Source organism: Ambystoma mexicanum, chromosome 1p (assembly GCF_040938575.1).
Source record: "Ambystoma mexicanum isolate Mex_15411 chromosome 1p, UKY_AmexF1_1, whole genome shotgun sequence".
NCBI lineage: Eukaryota > Metazoa > Chordata > Amphibia > Caudata > Ambystomatidae > Ambystoma > Ambystoma mexicanum.
Genome location: NC_090921.1, coordinates 833171901 through 833193485, shown reverse-complemented (window position 1 = coordinate 833193485; position 21585 = coordinate 833171901). Strand labels below are relative to the sequence as shown.

Here is a 21585-nt window from a genome sequence, read left to right as displayed (position 1 = left end):
AATATAGAACTGGTGCCTGTAGCAGAGAGGAACAAGGGATGGTATTCCCCTTATTTTTTGATCCCGAAAAAAGACAGTGAGACCCATTATGGACTTGCATTGGTTGAACAAACCTCTTAGGAAGGACAAGTCCAAGGTGGCTACTCTTTCTCATGTCCTCCAGGCCCTTCAACTTCAGGATTGGTTGGTGTCTTTAGACCTACAGGATGCTTACTTTCATGTGCCGATTCATCCCAAGCACAGAAAGTACCTGAGGTATGCGGCTGGCGACTCACACTTTCAGTTTCGGGTCCTACCATTCGGAGTGACCTCCGCCTGAGGGTCTTCAAAAAGCTAATGGTGGTGGTGGCAGGGTATCTCAGGCGAGGGAGGATTCATGTCTACCCCTACCTGGACGACTGGTTGATCCTGGCGCGCTCTCCCGAGCAAGCGTTGGATCACCTCGGTCTCACCTGCCGCACCCTCTACAGGCTCGGCTTCTCCCTGAATTTCAATAAGTCTCATCTGACACCTTCCCAGCAGCTCCAGTACATCGGGGCTGTGTTAGACATGTCCTTGGGGGAAGTGCTCGCCTCCCAAGGTGAGGGCTCATCACATTGTGCAGATGGTGGACAAGTTTCAACATGGCCGGAGTCTCCCGGATTTCGAATTCTTAAGGTTGTTCGGCCTCATGGCATCCTGCATTTTTCTGGTGCCAGAGGCCAGGCTGTGCATGAGATCCCTGCAATGGTTCCTCAAGATGTAGTGGTTGCAGTTCTCCGGCAAGATGACGGATCCCGTTCAGATTCCACTCTCGGTCTCCCAAGATCTTCTGTGGTGGGTCAACGAAAGGAACCTGATGAGGGGGAACCGTTTTGGCAACCGTGGCCCGAGGTGACGTAGTGACGGACACTTCCCTCACAGGATGCCAACAACTTGACCGCCAGCGGTCGTTGGTCTCCGTCGGAGTCCAGACTCCACATCAATCTGTTAGAGCTGAGGGCAATCAGGCTAGCCCTGAAGGCTTTTCTGCCCTCTGTACATGGGAAGAGTGTTCAGATCATGACAGACAACACAGTGGCCATGCATTACCTCGACAAAAAAGGGGGGTAGGGTCACTCCTGTTGTGCAGAGGCAATGCAGCTCTGGTTCTGGGCCATACAGCAGGAAATTGACATCTCAGCAGTTCATCTGGCCAGAGCCAAAAATGCGGCGGCGGACGCTCTGAGCAGGCAGAGCACGATCTCTCACGAGTGGGAGTTGGCTCGGGAAGTCCTTCAGGAGATCTTCGCCCTTTGGGGAACCCCGCAAGTGGGTCTCTTCGCCACCAGTGTCAACCGGAAGTGCAAGAGATTCTGCTCAAGGGAATTTCCTCCAAGAGGAGCCTTGGGGGACACGTTCGTAGTGGATTGGTCATTCCCACTGCTGTACGTGTTTCCTCCAGTCCCCGTCATTCCTCAAGTGTTGGAGGTACGGTTCTCACATGATCCTCATTGCTCCGGATTGGGCCAGGAGAGCGTGGTACCCAGACCGTCTAGAAATGTCCACCTGCCCTCCACACAGTCTTCCCTAACGAGAGGATCTGCTCTTGCGGGGGAGTTTGGGGGAGTCAGGTTCTCCATCCAGAGGTCAAGACTCTCAACCTTCACGCTTGGTATCTGAAAGGTTGAGGTATAAGCATTGGGACCTCCCGGATGACGTGATGGAGATGTTGCTTTCGGCCTGGCGGCCGGCAACAAAATCTCTGTACCATTGCCGTTGGCGTAAGTTCTGCGACTGGTGCAGAGGTCACAATGTTGATCCTTTTCAGTGCTCCATTCCTATGGTTTTGTGTTTCTTACTTTCTTTGGCCCACAGGGGCCTTCAAGTGGGTACCATTAAGGGTTACCTGTCGGCGCGGTCTATCTTTAAGCGCTCGTCTGAAGAATGTTCTTACTTTAAGATTCCTTTGATTTCTCAGTTTCTTAAAGGACTGACTAATGTGTTCCCGCCGTCTCCTTTCCATGTGCCGGTTTGGGATTTGAATTTGGTTTTGAAATTTCTCATGAGTGCTTCGTTTGAACCTTTGCACTCTTGTCCTTTGAGACTACTGTCCTTCAAGACTGTGTTCTTGGTTGTGGTTACTTCCGCTCGCAGAGTGAGTGAATTGCAGGCACTTTCCTCTAAGCCACCCTTTACTGTGTTTCATAAGGACAAGGTTGTACTGCGGGTACGTCCGTCTTTTCTACCTAGGGTAGTATCTGAATATCATTTGAGTCAAAAGGTGGTTCTTCCATCTTTCTTCCCTCCTTCTCATCCTGGTAAGGAAGAGGAGCGACTCCATCAGTTGGATCCTAGGAGAGCTCTGAGCTTTTACATTTCTAGGATGTCCAGGGTCAGAGTGGACGATCAACTTTGTAGGATATGCTGGACACCGATTGGGCCAGGCTGTTACCATACAGACCGTGTCCAGGTGGATTATCCTCACCATTACGGAGTGTTACCGATTGGCGGGTAATGACCCTCTTGAGGGGTTGCAAGCTCATTCCACTAGGGGCGTGGGTGCTTCCACAGCCCTCCAGCGGGGGCGGGTGGGGGTTCCTATTAGGAACATTTGTGATGCAGCCACATGGGCTTCAATCCCCACCTTTGTTAAACATTACTCCCTGGATACAATCCATGGTCATGATATGGCCTTTGGGAAGGCGGTTCTTTATTCCGCCATCTGATTGGATACTGTAAATTCTTTTCCTTCCTCCATTTACTGGTACTGCCTTGGGAGTCTGTCAAATATGTGGAATACGTTGGAGGACACAATCCATTCGAAGAACAAGTTACTTACCAACTGGTAACGTTCTTTCGACTGGATGTTCCTCCGACGTATTTCACATCGCCCTCCCAGCCTGCCCCTCTGGAGAATTTCCTATGCCATTGCAGCTTCAGTTTCCGCAAGGCTAAGTGCAGTCGAGCAGGCATGAGACTGGTGCCACACATTCTGGGGGGAAAAACTTAAACTGAGGCTACGGGCACCGTGTGTCCTATTTGTAACATCTCGTGATGTTGCCCCCAACGGAAGCCTTCGAGGCACATTAACCCGACGTCATTGAAGTTTCTGAAGTGCACAGCTGTGGACATTACATGTCAAAGATGTGGAATATGTTGGAGGAACATCCAGTCTAAAGAACGTTACCAGTTGGTAAGTAACTTGTTCTTCTCAAGACCATTGGGGAAGAAAAGCTAACCTTTATACACTGAGGATTTTGTTTAGTGTATTTTGTGATTTGTACCTCCCTTCTAATCTGTGCTGTTTAAAGAGTGTATTTCAATGACATGTTAGGGTTATTGTTTAGAATACTGGCTGTCTTCATGCCTCATTATTAACCTCTCTGCTTTGTATCTTTTCCTCTAGACATGAATTTAGAATGTCCTGTCTGTAAAGAAGATTATAAAGTAGCAGAGCGGGTTCGACAGTTACCATGCAATCATTTTTTTCACAGCGATTGCATCGTGCCATGGTTAGAAATGGTGAGCATTCAGTTTTAAAAAAATCTTATTTCAATGTAGATGGCCGTTGTAGCTTCACTGGGGATATTGTGCACCTTTTAATCAGATTTGCATCTAGTACTGTGAAATTTGTTGGTGGTTGACCATGCTAAAATAAGTATCAAATGTCCAAACAAAGTGTCAACTAGTACTTTTATTCCAAGCACTGCGACAGTCCCTGCCTCACAAGATTGGCACACCCTTCACTGATTTGTTTTCTATGCACTTCCTCATAAAAGCCATTCTTGGCCATTGCATTACTCAAATATGAGCTTTTCCAGTTGTTTTGATATCTTCAAACCAGAGTGGTCATACACACGTCTTCTAGGGCCAGTGTTGTTGCAGACCAAAGCAGGAACCCTTTGTTTTCAGATCTTAAAGCACAACCTTCTTTTTGTACTGCACCAACAACAGCCCTTTAAGACAAAAATTGAACAATAGATTTAAAATGGAATAGAAAAGTCAGAAACCAAGTCAAAGTGCAATAATTATTTTTTTAATGCAATTTGTTGTTTTTATTTTTCTTGGTTTTCAGGTTTTATTAAAAATCAGTCAAGGCAGAATTGTATCTCATTAATGTAGGTCTAGACCCAAAAAGGATTTGCCATCCATAGAATGATACATAATGTGGACACCAGTAATGTTTTCTGATTGAGTGGAATTGCTCCAAGACCTTTCGACCTTTCTCATAGTTGTTTTTCAAAACAATTATGGCACTATTTACATAGCTATTTACATCACATATGGAACGCTGTTTGAACTGGCGCAAATCAAATGCAAGACAATGCTTAATAAAAACTCATCAGATTGAAAGTGCAATTCTGTTTGAATCCGCATCACAAGGACAATGTATGTGGCATAATGCGTTACTGCTTTAATATGAAGGACAACCATATGCCAAACTACAGTATCTACAGCTCGGAAAATGCATCTGATTTTATTAACAATTCTTCATTGTGTCTTACTTAAACATTGATCTGTAAAGCACTTACTCCTACCTCCCGTCCCCTTTCCTCCATATTATATGGGCGCCCCCCGCTAAGGATGGGAAAAAGAACCCTTTTCACCCGAAATAATTGTCTTGCCCTTTAAATTTAGATGAATGCGGCGGCGCGGTCCTGGGAGCATGCGCTCTTCTGACACCACCCACAGGCGCCACTCGTCAGATCCACACTCTCTCTGCCTCAGGTGCCTTCTTTGTTGAAGAACCACTTGGCTAGGTGGAGGGAGCTGTTCTCGAGATTACCACCGGAGAACCTCGAGTACGTCAGGAGGAAGACCAGGCCAAACGTAGATGCCCTGTTCTCCTCTGCACCCCGCAAGGGCGACGCTTTCCCTGGGAAGCGTCCAAGCGGGAGGTGCCTTCCAGGTCCTAAAACGAGCAAGCAGTCTGAGGCTTGTTGAGCTGCTGGCTGAGGGGCCCACAGACACTTCCAGTCGTACCGCTGAGGGGGCCACAAGGCTTATACCGGGGACCTCCCCGAGGGGCTCTGCTCTGATACCAGTACTGATCCTGAGGGGGCACCTATACACATTACCAGTACTACCTGCGCCATGGACGAGGGCCCTCTGCCTCCCAGGTGCAGGGAAGGTCTGAGCCTTCACAATCCTGCACACAGGTGGAGACTGCTTCCAGTACAGCAGTCGTTACGCAGCAGTACAGGATAAAATGGCTGCCCGGCTAGACAAAATGGCAGCGCCTCCAGGGCCTTCCCAGCCAACACGCTGGCATCGGAGCGCATGTCAAGGTAGGGATCGGTGAACACCAGTTACCTGGTCCACCTCATACCCAACTGCATCCGCACAGGAGCGATTCACAGACCCTAGCTACTGCAGGTAAGGTGCGGCTAGAGCACAGCAGCCTGGTCCATCTCATACCTAACTGCATCCGCACAGGAGCGATTCACAGACCCTAGCTACTGCAGGTAAGGTGCGGCTAGGACTCGCTCCCACGCCAGTAGGCTCCTCCCCAGTGTATGAGGACAGGTTCTTCGAAAAGTTCCTCACCCTCATGAGATTGCCACAAATGGGCACCATACTCGGGGGGGGGGGGGGGGGGTGATGGGACGGGGGGGGTGTGGTGGAACAGGAGAGGGGGATTGGGGCTTTCATTGAAGACATGCTTCCTCCTGCCTGGCCCCAGTACCTGTACAGGCCCAAGTTCCCGCACCACCCCAGGTGCAAATCGTCACGGCGCCTCCGCCCCCGGCACAACCACCGGCACTGCATGTTGGCGCCCCACATCAACAGCAGCCCCTGACATGCAGGACACAGCGGGAGGCACGGATGATGATGTGTACCAGGACACCTTCTCCTCAGCTAGGCAATTCCATGAGAGGCTGGTAAGAAACACTGGGTGAAGCCACATTACACACAACCTACCAGTAAGCACCTGGATGCCAAGTATAGGCATGTTGAGGGGGGGTGCTCTTGTTCTGTCGGTACACCTGCAATCCTCAGTTATTGCTGCAGCCTCTATGTATTCCAAGCCTCTACATCTGCCCCTACATCAGCCCTCCTAGGAAAGGAAGAAAAGCTCCTGGAGGCATATTGGAAGATCATCTATTCCAATGCTATGTTCCACCTGAGATAGGCCAATGCGGACGCCATGCTTTCCACGGTTAAACAAAAACTTTGGCAGGAGATAGGAGACTTCCTCGCTGAGCTTCCTGCACACAGTCAGGCAAGATTCAAGGCTGATCTGGCAGAGGCAAAGCTAGTGGCCCAGGACATCATTGAGTCGACGGTGGCAAACATAAACACTGCAGGCAGAGCTATCTGTGTGGCCACTGACATGAGGAGGATAGCTTGGCTTAAATCGACTGAGTTTAACCTCCGACGTGCAGGAGCGCATCCTCGACCTGCCTTTTGGGGGGTGGGGAGCTTGATAGAAAGAAAAACGCTCCCAACCAGCAAAGTCCCTCTCAGTTCTAACTAAGTCTGCCACCAAGACGTGTAGCCAAAGTCACCCACGCTCTGACAGAGGTTGTACCTTCGGCGGCTTCAGAAACTTCCAGGAGCGCCGTTCAAGGCAGCCAGACAGGGTAACCCAGCTGGTGCAAGCAGCACAAATCTAAGAAGGGGTTCTTCTAGTCTCCCCCCCTCCCCACCCTTTCCAGGCACCAGCCTCAGAATGAAAGAAACCCTGTCAGTGCCATCCAGACCCGCAGTTCTCCGGTGGGGGGTAGGCTTGCCCTTCACAATCATTCCTGGTGGCCAAGACACATGGATTCTCTTTGTCGTTTCCTCAGGCTTACGGCTGCCGATACCTCCATTTCCTCTCCCCCACCTCTACATATTGGGACGGCAACTCTTCTAGTGGAGATCCGCTCGCTCATGGCTAGTCAGGCGGTGGAGGAGGTTCCAGCCTCACACCGAGGCATGGGCTTCTATTCCCATATCTTCGCCATACAGAAAAAGAACCAGGCTGGCCTGAGAGTTATACTAGAGCTTTCATCCTTGAACCTTTTCAGGTTCAAGATGTTTACTCCAGCACTCATTGTGGAGACACTGTGTGGGGGAGACTGGATGTGCTCCCTGGATTTGAAAGATGCGTAGCTGCACGTCCCGATTTGGGAGCCCCATCGTTCCTTTCTCTGGTTCAGGATCATGGGCTTTCATTTCCAATACAAGGTCCTCCCTTTTGGCCTCAGTTTGGCTCAGAGGGCCTTTACAATGCTAATGGATGCTGAAGCAGCCCTGCTCAGGGCATAGGACCACCACATTTATCCATACCTCGACGACTGGCTCTTCCAAGAGGAGTCACCCGAGGGAGTCCAGCACACACCGCTGCCACACTTATGCACATGCTATACGATTTGGAGTTCTCCATCAACCTCAGGAAGTCGCAGTTACTTGCCACGCACTGTGATGCTGGAAATGCATTGGAGGGACAGGTCCTCCCTGTCCTTGTTCTGTAGTCCTTTTTTAATGTGTGTTCTGTATTGTTTTCTGCCAAGGAGTCCATGTGAGACTCCTGGCAGTGCATCTCTTCTCTTTTTGGTTTGGTGTACAGACCCTTGGGATACCCTTATGGCACCTATGGGTGAGGGTACAACCCTGTACCACTAGTGTAGGTTTTGGGCATCTGTGTGTGGCCAACAGAGCAGGGTATGGGCTGGTGGCAGCTCCATACTGAATTTGACAAGAGGCTCGAGTATCCTCCATTTTGCGATACCCAGGCCTTGCCATTGGAATCAGTTCATTCCTGATGGGAAACAAGATGGCCCCTGTGACCTCTTGCTTTCTATTGCAGTTACCTTGTTTTTCCCAAAGTCCTGGAAAGCCCTGCCTCTGTCCCTTCCCCCTGACTGGCTGTTGGGTGGAAGTTCAATATAAGTATTGTGGGGGAAGTCCAGTCCAGGCCAGACTGGCTGGAGCCTTCCCAGTGACTATATGTTGTGGGTACACCCTTTGGGTGGAACCTGGGTGAATGGAGTGTGTCACCAATATGCACTTCTTGTTATGGGTATCTGGTTTCTGGTATGTGATGCAATCAATGAGACAGCTCTGCCCGAAACTGGTATGAATGCAGTGTGTAGTGCTGAATGGCTGGGTAGTTGTCCCAATATACATTCCTTGTTGTGAGTGTCTGAGAGGGAGGAAAATGGCCTGAATGCATTTTGAGCCTGATTGGTTGCCTGACTGTTGAATGCCCTTCTGAGTGTTTGGTTGCCTGAGTGTGACCCAGCAGAATGAATGAGACAGAACTGTTTTTCGAAGGGATTGTGTCCTCCGACGTATTCCTTATCTTAGATATCTCCTTCCAGCTCTGCTGGCCTCGGAAAAATTTTTCTCTAGAGGGCGCTGCGCGTCGGCGTCCTCCGAGTCGATGTCCCTCGACAGTCGCCGTATCGACGTCAACGTCATCCGGCCTATAAAGGCAGCGCGCAGCGTCCGTTGCTCAGTTCCGTTTTTCTGCGCTTACTCAGTGCCTCGGAATACCGTTGCTCTGTTTTGTCAGGTTAATCCTATTTACCTCAAGTTATTCGATACCGTACTCGATGGCTTCTTCGTCGGAACCGACAACTCCTCGATCCGGCTTCAAAAAATGCAGAGATTGTGGGAAAAAGACAGAGTTTATGGGGTGGCCTGCACCTTCACAACCTTTCCAACAAGATGACCTCACGGATATTCTTGACAAAGGCCCACAGGAGGATCCTGTGGTGCCTTTTTATAAAGCTCTTCAGAGGAAGATTATGACAAACTGGGAAACCCCAGATGTCGTCCCGGCAGTAAATAAAAAACTGTCTAGAAAATACAGGGTATCTTCTACAGACCTGCAGTTTTTGTCAAAACACCCATCCCCAGAAAGTCTGGTGGTACAGGCAGCATCTTCTACTGATGTCAAGACGGCTTATCCTACCGTCCCGCAGGACAGGGACGATAAAAAATATGATGCTATGGCAAAGAAAGTTTTTTTCGGCATGTAGCATGGCGTTAAAATCTGTTAATGCTACTTGCACCCTTGCTAGATTCAGCCATACACTTTGGGAGTGTGCTTCTACAGCGGCTGACTGCATCCCGGAGGGAGAAGAAAGGGAGGCGTTCCTGAATATCATACAGGACGGTAAAGACGCTATGTGCGAATCCCTCCAGACGGGCATTGATTCAGCTGACAGTATCAGCAGAGCAATGGCGGCAAGTACAACAACCAGGAGATTCGCTTGGTTGAGAAAGTCTGGTTTTGCCCCAGATGTGCAAGCCAGGCTCTTGAACATGCCATTTGATGGCTCTTCTTTGTTCGGGAAAAAGGCGGATGACAGTTTAGAGAAACTGCAAACTTCAAAAGCAGCAGCAAAATCCCTAGGCGCTGCAATCTGTCAGACACCTTTTCGTCCCACAGTCCTTTTGCTTCTACTCCGCATTCGGAAGAGGTAGAGGACGACCGGCTCAAAGGGGACAAAGAAGAACTACCCGAGGTGGACGGGGTAGATATTCAAAAGCCGCAGCAACAGCAGGTGCCTCTTTACCATCGGCATCTGCATCAGCCGCCCCAAAACCACTCTGAGGACTTCCCTCACAGGACACCTGTAGGAGGCAGGTTGACTCAACATCTGGCGGAATGGCAGGCTATCACGTCAGATGCTTGGGCATTGGAAACAGCTGCCCAAGGTTACTGCCTGCCTTTCCTACGCATACCTCAGAGTCATCCACCGGGGATCAGCTCTCAAAAAGCTCCAGATCCGCTCCTCTTGCAGGAAATTTTGGACCTGCTAGAGAAAGGTGCCATAGAACCGGTACCTGTAGCGGAGAGGAACAAGGGCTGGTACTCCCCTTACTTTCTCATTCCAAAGAAAGACGGAGGACTGAGACCCATCTTGGACTTGCGAGAATTGAACAAATTCCTCAGGAAAGACAAATTCAAGATGGTCACTCTTTCTCAGATCCTCCAGGCCCTTCAGTTCCAGGACTGGTTGGTATCTCTGGACCTTCAGGACGCTTATTTCCATGTGCCTATCCATCTCAAACACAGGAAATACCTGAGGTTCGCAATTGGCAACTCTCATTATCAATTTCGAGTGCTGCCATTTGGGCTGACCTCCGCCCCGAGGGTCTTCACCAAGCTGATGTCGGTAGTGGCTGCAAGTCTAAGGAGGGAAGGGATTCACGTCTACCCCTACCTGGACGATTGGTTGATCAGGGCTGTATCTTCGGAACAAGCTCAGATCTAGCTAGATCACGTGTGCCACTCCCTTCACAAACTGGGCTTCTCCCTCAATTTAAAGAAGCCACAAATGATACCATCGCAGAGACTCCAGTTCATCGGAGCGATCCTGGACACTTTTTTCCCTGGGAAAAGCCTGGCCACCAGAAGTGAGGGCTCAAGATATTCTACAGATGGTTACCAAGTTCCAAAATGCCAAACGTCTCCCAGCCTTCGGGAGCCTCATGGCATCCTGCATTTTCCTAGTGCCAGAGGCTCGCCTGAGAATGAGATCCCTCCAGTGGGCACTGAGGACTCAGTGGTCACAATTCTCAGGAAGAATGACAGATCTTCTTCAGGTTCCCGACAGGGTGGCTCGATACCTTCAGTGGTGGGCCTGTCAGGAGAACATTCTGAAAGGAGAACAGTTTTGGCAACCCTGGCCGGAGATAACAGTAGTCATGGATGCCTCACTCACGGGGTGGGGAGCCCACACCAACGACTTGACCATCAGCGGTCGTTGGTCTCCATCGGAGTCCAGACTACATATCAACCTGTTAGAGCTGAGAGCCATCAGACTTGCGCTGAAGGCGTTCCTGCCAGCTGTACAAGGGAAAAATGTCCTGATAATGACGGACAACACGGTGGCCATGCATTACTTCAACAAAAGAATAGGCGTAGGATCACTACCCCTGTGCAGAGAGACGATGCAGCTCTGGTTTTGGGCAATTTAAGAAGGAATCTCTCTATCGGCAGTTCACCTAGCCGGAGAGAAGAACTTGACAGCGGACGCTCTGAGCAGGCAGAGTACAGTCTCCCACGAGTGGGAACTAGCTCAGGAAGTCCTTCAAGAGGTCTTCGCCCTTTGGGGAACCCCTCAGGTGGATCTGTTCGCCACCACGTCAACAGGAAGTGCGATCTGTTCAGTTCAAGGGAATTTCCCCCGAGAGGAGCTCTGGGAGACGCGTTCATAGTGGACTGGGAGTTTCCGCTTCTGTACGCGTTCCCACCGGTCCCTGTCATTCCTCAAATGATCAGGAGGTTGAGAAGATTCCGGAGAACCATGATCCTAATTGCCCTGGATTGGGCCAGGAGAACGTGGTACCCGGACCTTCTAGACTTGTCAATCTGCCCTCCAATTCGACTTCCACTCAGAGAGAACCTACTCTCACAGAAGGGAGGTCAGGTTCTCCATCCAGATATCAAAACCCTCAACTTTCACGCTTGGCTTCTGAAAGGCTGAGGTACAAGGATTGGGACCTCCCTGGTGATGTTATGGAGGTGTTGCTTTCGGCAAGGAGGCCAGCAACAAAGTCTTTATACCGCTGCCGTTGGAACAGATTTTGCAGCTGGTGTAGAGAACAGAATATCGACCCCTTTTCATGTGGTACACCAATGGTTTTGTCCTTCCTACTATATTTGGCGAATTCAGGCCTTCAAGTTGGCACCATTAAGGGCTATCTCGCAGCGCTATCCATCTTTAAGCACACTGTGGAAGAACCATCCTATTTCAAGTTACCCTTGGTAATACAGTTTCTAAAGGGGTTAACCTTTACTCCATTCTTGTTTGTTAAGATTCCTTACCCTTAAAACTGTTGTATTAATAGCACTTACATCTGCTAGAAGGGTGAGCGAATTACAAGCTCTTTCTTGTAAACCCCCTCATACAATCTTTCACAAAGACAAAGTTGTCCTGCAAGTGAAGCCTAATTTCCTCCCAAAGGTGGTTTCTGAATTCCATATCAATCAGAAGATTACCCTACCATCTTTCTATCCTCCTCCTCATCCGGGGAAAGAGGAAGAGGGGTTACACAGGCTAGACCCTAGAAGGGCTTTAAGTTTTTACATCAGTAGACTAGCCAGGATAAGACAGGCAGACCAGCTGTTTGTAGGTTACACAGGTCACAAGCTGGGGTTACCAATAACTAAGCAGACCATTTCCAGATAGATCATTCTAGCCATTCTGGAATGTTACAAACTGGCAGGGAAATAGCCCCTCAAAACCTTAGGGCAGCTTCATCGGCCCTCAAAAGAGGTGTGCCGGTTAAAGACATCTGTGCGGCCGCTACATGGTCGTCTATCCATACCTTTACACGATTTTACAACTTGGATTCCTCCTCCAGTCAAGAGACTAGGTTTGGAAGGGCTGTACTGCACTCTATTCATCAATAGAAGACAGCGTGAAGTCAGTACTCCCTCCTCCAATGATAGAATACTGCTATGGGAGCCTATCTAAGATAAGGAATACGTCGGAGGACACAATCCCTTCGAAGAACAAGTTACTTCTTACCTTGTAACGTTCTTTCGACGGGATGTTCCTCCGACGTATTCCTTATCGACCCTCCCATCCATCCCCGCAGTTCTACTTCCCTTGTTGTTGCAGCTTACGCTCCTTCAGGGTGATTAGTTTAGTCCAGAAAGAATTATTGTGGGCTACAAAAGGCAGGATGACGTCGACGTCGATACGGCGGCTGTCGAGGGACATCGACTCGGAGGACATCCACGCGCAGTGCCCTCTAGAGAAAAAAATTTCGGAGGCCAGCAGAGCTGGAAGGAGATATCTAAGATAAGGAATACGTCGGAGGAACATCCCGTCGAAAGAACGTTACAAGGTAAGAAGTAACTTCTTCTTCTGGAGGTCGAAACTGATGCTTAACCTTGAAGCCCACTGGAAGAAGAATTGCTGCTGCTGTCCTTTCGCCAATCTAAAAGCTGCTGTGCCTTCAAAGAACTGATCCAAGAGAAGACCTGGCTAGGAGACCTCTTCCCAAGCTACGAGGGACCATTGTGCACTAGCTGATCTTTGCCAAAGCTCCTTGGACGTCAGACCCTCGAAAGGCTGCCGACCATAGATGGGGGCCGCCGCGGAATCACGAAGTGAAGCGCCCGGACATTGAAGTCAATCACCGTCGACGGCCGCCGTCGCCGACCGGAGCCGCAGTGCTCCTTTGCCTAAGTCATTTGATCCAAGGACTCCCTTGCTCATCCTCGTCAACTGTTTTCACCCTGCCGGAGAAAGTCAAGGCCACCGAGGAGAATCCACTGGTGGGTTTCCCGCCACCCGAAGAACGCAGAGACACTGACGACTGGACGCCCTTGCTGGGCCAAAGTTCTTCATTGACTCCTTGCAGCAACGAACACTCGTCGAGGTGCACCGCACGCCTCCGCTTGCAGGAAGTTTTTGACCGATCGTCAACAAGCACCACAAGAACCGAAGCTGCTGCCGCAATGACAGTGTTCACCCTTTTTCCTCATGGGATCTCGACGAAAGGGAACCGCTCAAGAAGGATCCGTCGACGACCCGACATGGAACTGTGCTATTCCAGGTACATTGGGGTGGTAAACTTTCTAGGGGGAAATGAGACTTAATCGACAATATATGGAGTGGGCTTGTCAATAACTTCATTTACAGGTTGCCCAGGTGGCGGGGATCCTCATACAGAACTGTGCATAGTGCTAGGGGCCCAGTATTCTGCCTATTGTTTTAACCATTCTGCTTTCCTCCTATGCTATTGTTGGTTCACTTTATTAACAGATTTGTATGATATTGAACTGAGTACAGTTGATGCATTTTAAGGGAATCCAAGTATAATCGTGGTACCACATAGCAACTGTATATATTTACCATTTTAGATTATCTTGAGCACAGTGTGTTATGATTGTGTACTTAACTTGAGCCTATTTATATAAAGAACTGTGTTATCACTAACATAGTGTGTGGACATTCCTTTGTGGGGGCTTAGAGACTATACTGTACTTAAGAACCAGCCTGCATCCCCTCCTGAGAGCCAGGCCTTGATTGCTCGTCCATGTTTTACCAAATAGAGAATCTTGGCTTGGGTCCTCTGTGCCTTTCCTCTGCCATATAGAGAGCAGGAGTACAGAAACCCCCCTCTAGTCTTTACACTCAGTCCTTAACATTCCTGGGGCTAATTTGGGATACAAGGATGGGAATGATCTTCTCCTTGGAGGACAAGATCCCGGCCATCAAGAAGGCCACGGGGCAGACCAGTAACCTCGGCATGGTGGTACCAGCACCTTCTCGGAATAATGGAGCTTGCCTCTTGCCGGTGCCAAACGTAAGGCTCAAGATGAGGAGGCTGCAGCTGCATTTCTCAGCATTGTGGAATCGGGAGACCAGCTCCCAAGCGGCTCCAGTCAGCGTACCACAACACCTTCGCCGCTCGTGGTGGTGGGCAGACGCCAACCTGTTAGTGGGCAGGCCGTTCAGGCAGCCACCCCCGGAGATCACCATTACCACAGACTCGTCCCTAGAGGGATGAGGGGTAGAGGGGCTACCCTGGACGACCAGACCAGTGTCCATGGAGTCTGGTCATAGCAGGAACAACTGGAAAACATCAGCTGGCTCGAGATGATGGCCACCTGGCTTGCTCGCAGTGTTTCTCTTCATGGTCAGAAACAAGTCTGTTTGTATTCAGACAGACAGCTCCACATGCATGTATTACGTCAACAAGCAGGGAGGTACCAGGTCTCCTCTGCTCTGCAGGCTGTCGATCGACATATGGGAGCGTGCACTGGTGAACAACATCTTATCAGCATTCCACCTCCCGGGGGAATCCAAATTGGGGGCGGACAGACTCAGCAGGCTGGGGGTCGACCACTACAATTGGCAGTTGAATGAGGATGTCCAGAGGGAGATATTCATCAGGTGGGGCCACCCTCAGGTGGACCTATTCGCCACCAAGAGCAACAGGAGATGCTGCCAGTTTGCGTCCTGATGACGCAAGGCAGGGGCTCTCTGGGGAATGCGTTGCAGATTCAGTGGAACATGAGTGCATACGCTTTTCCCTCCACTCCTTTGATTCACAGGGTCATCTGCAAGGTTAAGGAGTCACAGAGACTTCGGCTAATCCTGATAGCGCCTTAGTGGCCAGCCAAACCTTGGTTCTCAGAACTCCTCCGACAGTCTGATCAGCCTCCGGTCCCCCTCCCATTGGGTACAGCCCCACTACTTTCCCAGCAGGGGGGCACAGTAGTTCACCCTGCTCCACAGAAGTTAGCCCTGTCAGCATTGTTCCTGAACAGGTCACCCTGAAACATCCTCACCCCTCATAGAACAACCTGGCTGTCATTTAAGTGGCAACAACCGACTCCACAAGGAGTCAGTACAGAAGCAAATGGACCAGGTTCTGTCACTGTGCCAAGACAAACAAGATGGATCCTATGGCATGCTCAATGGACAACATGTTCTCCTTCTCTGTGCATCTGGCTCACTCCAATGTGGAGGTAGACACCTTCCGTACTTATCTGGCGGCCATATGGGCCCGCAAGAACTCCAGAGGTAACATCTCCTCCTCCAATCCGGTGGTCAAAAAGCACTTGGCGTGCCGGCCAGATTGTATCCCCCGGTCAAGCGTCCACATCCGGTCTGGGACCTTAACCTGGTGCTGGGCAACCTGGCCCACAAGCATTTTGAGCGCATGGCGTCAGTAGATATCAGGCTGGTTACTATAAGGACTGCTCTACTGGTTCTCCTTACATCAGCGCACAAGATCAGTGAGATACAGGCGCTGGTGGCTTCAGAGCCATATACCACATTTCACTGGGACAAGGTGGTGCTTAGGATGCACCCCCTCTTTTCTCCCTAAGGTCGTGTCATTGTTTCACCTTAATGAGGAGATAGTACTTCTGACATTCGTTCAGATCCAAAGGATGAGGCACATGAAGTATTGCACTGTCTGGATGTCAGACGTGCTCTTGAAATTTTACCTGGACAGGACAAAGAGCTTCTGTAAATCGGATGCCTTGTTAATCACTTTTGGCAGGTCAAAACCAGGCTGTCGGGCCTCCAAGGCTTCAATAGCTAGGTGGATGGTGATGGCCATCAAGGAGACGTATGAGGGGCAGCATAGGTCTTTGCCAGCAAACATGCATGCCCATGCCAACAGAGCCAAGGGCACGGGTGTGGCCTTCCAAAGACACGTTGGCAGACGATGAGCAAGGTGGCTACTTGGGCTTCCCCGTTGGCCTTTTGCAAACACTACTGTTTGGATGCCAGCGCCAGATCTGATGCAGCATTTGGCCAGGCAGTTTTGAAGAACTTGTTTTCTTAAAGGGGCAACTCTCCTCCCCAGGGCTGCATTCAGTTGTAATCGCCCATACGGTATGAAGGAAGGGGAACGGGACATAGTAATTATGTTACTCACCGTAGTGACTAACGTACTCCTAGTCCATAGCCTCCTTTCCTCCATAGGTCCCACCAGCATCCCCTGTAATAAACCTTTGTCATTAGGCAAGTGTAATATAGCCGACGCGTCAAAGGGGACTGAGGAGTGGCGCCGGCGGGCAAAGTCAGGGGAGCGAATGCTCCCAGGGCCGTGCCCCAGTGCACATCTTTAAAGGGGAACATGATTTTTTCTGGTGAAAAAGGTTGTTTCCCGTCCCTAGCGAGGGACGCCCATACAGTATGAAGGAAAGGGCACTATGGACTAGGACTACGTTAGTCACTACAGTGAGTAATATATCATTTTGACACTCCCAATTTTACTGCACCATGAAGAAACGTTATGCAAACAAAATATAGAGAATATTAAATGTAGCTTTCTAGTCGCCATCTTTGGAAGTAGGAGACTTAATCCAAGGTGCTGTTACAGCCGAAGCACAAAAATAAGTTCACTCTGAGAGAAAATATCCTGAAATTGCTTGACAAAAAACCCTGTTGCTTTCAATCCTAAACATGTCAGCAGCATTTGACACTATCCGTCATGCACAACTAGTTAAAAGGCTTTGTTTCACCATGCACCTAGGCAGTGTTGATCTCAAATGGATCTAATTACCTACAGGATTGCAATTGATTAGTCTAAATGGATAGCCCCATTGCTCGGTCTAGTCACCTGCTCTGGGATGTATTCCAGGGGCCCATCGTATTCCCCTGGCAGTTCAACAAGTGTTGAACTGCCAATGGCAATTGCTCAGCGTTCTTAAGCCCATGTTTAAAATGTACAATATTTCAAAGAACCATTTAAAAATATCACTGAAGGTGGAGGAAAATCACCCCATTTCCACATTCCGCCTAGGACTGAACCTTACAGAACAATCTGTCCTAACCCCTCCCATCTCATTAGCCCATTACCTAAGGGCAGTACCCTGACCGCCCCTTTCCTTCACCCCTTCACTAAAAGCAAGAAATGTAGGATTCATATTCACAAACTTTGTTCCTGCCTCCGCCAAATCATTTAAGAGGCACAGAAACACCTCTTTCATATGATGATAAAGAAAATCTGCAGTGCCCTGAGACGACTCCGAAAATTGAAGTGCTTGAATCTCTGATCCTATACAGACTCTGAACTCCTTCTACATCGACTGATCTAAGGAACCGATCTACCACCTGCAATTGCTCCAAAATCTCAGGCTAAATCCCCAACAGTATACTTGGATCTGTGTCTGTATATTACAGGTTCAGTAGAAACAAACATTGTGGTTGAACCTTGAGGTTATAAGATTTTGACTTTGCAATTAGATGGTAATATTTCTTTTCCTTTTATGTACTCATCGGAAACAGCCACCCCTTGGCCCCAATTTGGGGTGTTAAAAAACCTGAAAATAACATAAATAGGCTCTTAAATATCTTGTGATGGGTAAATCAGAGACATTCTTAACAGAGTTCGCTTCTTGGCCCTGTATCTCCTAGGCATGTTTTGGTCTGGCCTTCATTTTTGTTTTTGCTTGGTCTTCCCAATAGGTTTAAGGCTTGAAGCAAAGGGTCTTGATATCTGCTACTTTCTCTGAGGTTATTTCACCCTCTGCTTCTTGGGCTTTGATTACAGTATTTGGTCCGCTGTTCTTCTCTTGAATCCTGTGTTTCATCTCCAATGTGTCTAACCTAAGGATCAGCTTTTTAATCTCCAACTTTGAGTACTAATTTCTCGTGCCTTGTAATATTATTGGTAATGCTTTGCGTTGGATCAATCTCCTCACTACTCTTGCCCTGGCTTCATGGTTACTTCAATTCCAGGTTTCACGCAGGGCACAAATCTCCCTGTTTTGGTAGAGTTGCAGGGATCTTGGTCAGATCGTACTCTGGAGGAGGTGGGGTTGGGTGACTTGCCTTTTATTGGACTACTTTTGTTGCTCCATTATCTCCATGCCTGTCCTTGGTCTTTTGGTTTCCTACTCCTTTGTTCTATGGGACGTGGGTTCAAGGTAAGTGCTTGCTTCCTGCTCTTTCATTGGCTTGCACACTGTGGTGGTATGTCTTCTTTATTATCACAGTAGTTTTGGTTGAGGAGGGTTGATGAAGTCAGCCAGCTCGAAAATTCAATTCCCTGTGACAGTCTCTGGTTTTGGTCCTCTGACATCCTAGGTATCAAGCTTGGTGCTATGTTTGATTTTCCACACATCCAACCCTATATGGAGTCTCCAGCATTGTGGATTGAGCTGCGCTGAAGTCTTGGTGGTTTCAATAGTATCACAAATATCACAAATATTAATCTGTCTGCACCTTACTTCCGTTATCTTCCCCCCACACCACCTTCCCCATCACCCATACATCACTGTTCTCGCTGCCAAAGAGGTCTCCTGCCTTTTGCAGGTTAACTAAGTGACAAGCGCCTATATTGCAGGTTAACCAGGGCTTTGCCCCTTGCATAGAGTGAGAGCTATTTAGGCCTGTTCACTGTTGGTTTATCAGCACATTCCAAAAGGGTGGCCCACAAAAGCATGAGGCCAAGCGATTAACAAAAAGAACGAGGGTTCTCCCATAATGGGATCTTTCATAGACTCGCATTCCTAGCATTACCGTATTAATTAGGCAAGTTTTAGGAAAAAACGTTTTTGTTGCACACCAGTCATTTTGCTGGGCATTTCACTGGCCCGTCACACTCATAGGCCTTAGGTACTTCTGAGAATAGGAGCTAGAGGTATATCACCACATGTTTGAATGAGGGTTTTAATTTCAGGGCCTTGGTCCTATATTTGGCATTTTTTCAAATTCTCTTGGTCAGCTTAGGAAACTGATACAAGATATTGTTAGTTTGTGGTCTGGGTGAGCCTATCTGTTAATGTTAAAGGTATTTGTACCGTGCACCATGACTACCGAAGTGGTCCCCAAGCGCTCTGGTGGATCTGAAAAGGAGATTGTGAAAAAGGGTGATGGTGGGGGGGGGTTAGGGTGTAGGTAGGAATAGGAAAGAGAAATTGTGTTGGCAGCTTCAGTTCGGTTTGCACTGTTGGATGAGCTTAAGCGTAGTTTACGGGTCTGTGCAAACTCCCATGTGCTTTGTGTTAGTCTGGTGTTGCAATGTGTTGAAGTGCTTGTGGATTGCTGTGCAGAGAAGTGGTTATCTGGTTTTCTGTATGACGGGTGTATGAGGAAACTTTAGAGTTGTTGGATGGCTTTTTCCTTTTTTATTTTTTTTCCTCTCCCCCACCCTCTTTCCCTCTTTTACTTCTATATCCTTGCGTTCTTGTACTCCCTCATCCTGGGTCGGAGAGATTTAGGTTTGAGGACTCTGGTCCCTCCGAGCCCGTCCCATGCAGGGAGTTAACATACTTAGGTTTTTCCTTTGAAGAATACTTTCACCTGGGATGTGTCTATGCAGTGTTCTGATCAGTTATTTTTTTTAGTCATCTCGCTTTAGGCACATGTGAAAAACTCAATCTTAGAAAATGAAGATGCTCACGATCATTATGTGCAATTCCTGGATACAATCAGGGGCAGACTGGCCTATCTGCCATTCTGCCACTGGCGAAATCAAAATAGACTTTGGATGGCTCTGGGGCCGATTTTATAAGCCACTCTGGGGCCCGTTTTATGAGCCACATTAATATCCATGGAGCTGGGCTTGATTTTTGTAACTGAATATGTACTTGTTACGTTGCCTCACACAGTCTGCCGACAGCTCGCCGCAAAGTGGCAAACAGATTTATTTATGATTAGAATGCACACAGTGTCAGTGGGAGAACATCAAGGAAAAGTTAACACTAAGTGTTAACTTTGCTTTGATGATGCACCCATAGCATGAGTCGTGGGGCTGCCAGTGCCCCAGCCATTCACTGGCTTGGCGCCAGCTTCATGTTCTTGTCGAGAACACCAACAAATCCTATCATGGTGGGTGGGCTCTACATCAAGTTTGCTTGCCTGCCTTGGGTGGGGGCAGGGTGCTGCTGACCCAGGGATGACTCTTGAGTCTCGCCCTCTGAGGGCAACGCCACGGGCCTGTTGATATGTAGAAGGCTGGCAGTGGCAGCCAATCATGCTCAAGACGCGTGGGCTATCATGCGCTTTGGTGTGTTGCTGGGTGCCACACCCAGCACAATGCGCAGATATTCAAAAGGAAGTGTTGATGACAGAGGAGGGAACATGCCTCAAGCAAAGCACACCCAACAATGAGGAGGGGCCTATTCGAGCGGCCTGGCCCAGCCGTAAACTGAAATGGAGAGTCTCTGGCGACATAATTTAGCAGGTGGTTTACACACAGTAAGTAATAAATGGGCTAGCAGGGTTGGGAGTCTGAGAAGAGACAGCCACTGTGAACGAGAACAGTCAAGTGAAGAGTTTGTAATTAATTGTTACTATCTCCATTAGTCGAGAAAGGGCCAGAGCACAGCCATTCAGTCAGTATGTGCCACGGCCGTGAAATCATTGTGTTAGCATATCTGACAACACATTGCAACTCAAACCACAGGGGGATATTTGAGCACAGACAAAAACAAATATTAAAAATCACATTTCCAATCAGACTAAATGAGTGTCTTTTGAATGAAGATCAGGTTTTCTCAAACACCTGTTGCAGGCAGCAGCATCCCTCCCATCCATGGCAAAGCTGTTCCTGGAGCTGTATCCGGAGCTGGTGCAGAAAGGAGCCGTGTCGTGGATTGTGTGGGTCATTGCTTGAAACACCTGGCTCAGTGTGGGCTAGAGAGCGGTAGAGGGCAGGCCTTTGTAGTAGTCCTAGTCCTTACAAAAGTGCACCATGGGAGAGGGGAACACTGAATCCTAAAACGGCCTGTTTGTGTATACATAAATGTGCGCGTACAGTGTTGCTAATTTGAATGACTGCCAGAACACGCTTAAAGTAGTGTGGACTCAGCCCACATGGAAGAGCTTCCCTGGACAGACCGGGTGCAGGGAAAGGTGAAAGGCCATGTCCTGTTGGCGCATGCAGGTTCTAGGTATCCTGGTTGATGTGAAGTTTTCGGAAATAGTATTATTATGCAGTCTTTCATTTTACTAATTGAAGCGTCAACCTGCTCCAAATTCCCATTCCCCTTTTACCTTCATCTTCCTGTCTCCACCTTCCATATTCTATCAAGCCTGACCCCAAATATTCAATTGAATCCAATTTATCATAATGTGGGTCCAGGGATTGTTAGGGACCTGACTGTCTGTGCATAAGGTGTTTATGGTGCAGCTCAGTTTGTTTGTTGGAGGCAGCCCCACTGATACTCGCTAGTGGGCCCAGGGTTTCTGGTCTATC

General features: G+C 48.8%; 1 protein-coding gene across 3 annotated transcripts in view; it reads left to right on the top strand.

Moving 5' to 3' along the window:
- Nucleotides 1-21585, top strand: part of RNF115 (ring finger protein 115) — an 809324-nt gene that overhangs the window by 766833 nt on the left and 20906 nt on the right. For all 3 annotated transcript variants that reach the window (XM_069652791.1, XM_069652792.1, XM_069652790.1), the window contains exon 8: nucleotides 3368-3483. In XM_069652791.1, coding sequence (XP_069508892.1) covers nucleotides 3368-3483 — 116 coding nt within the window. The remainder of the gene's footprint in view (nucleotides 1-3367; nucleotides 3484-21585) is intronic.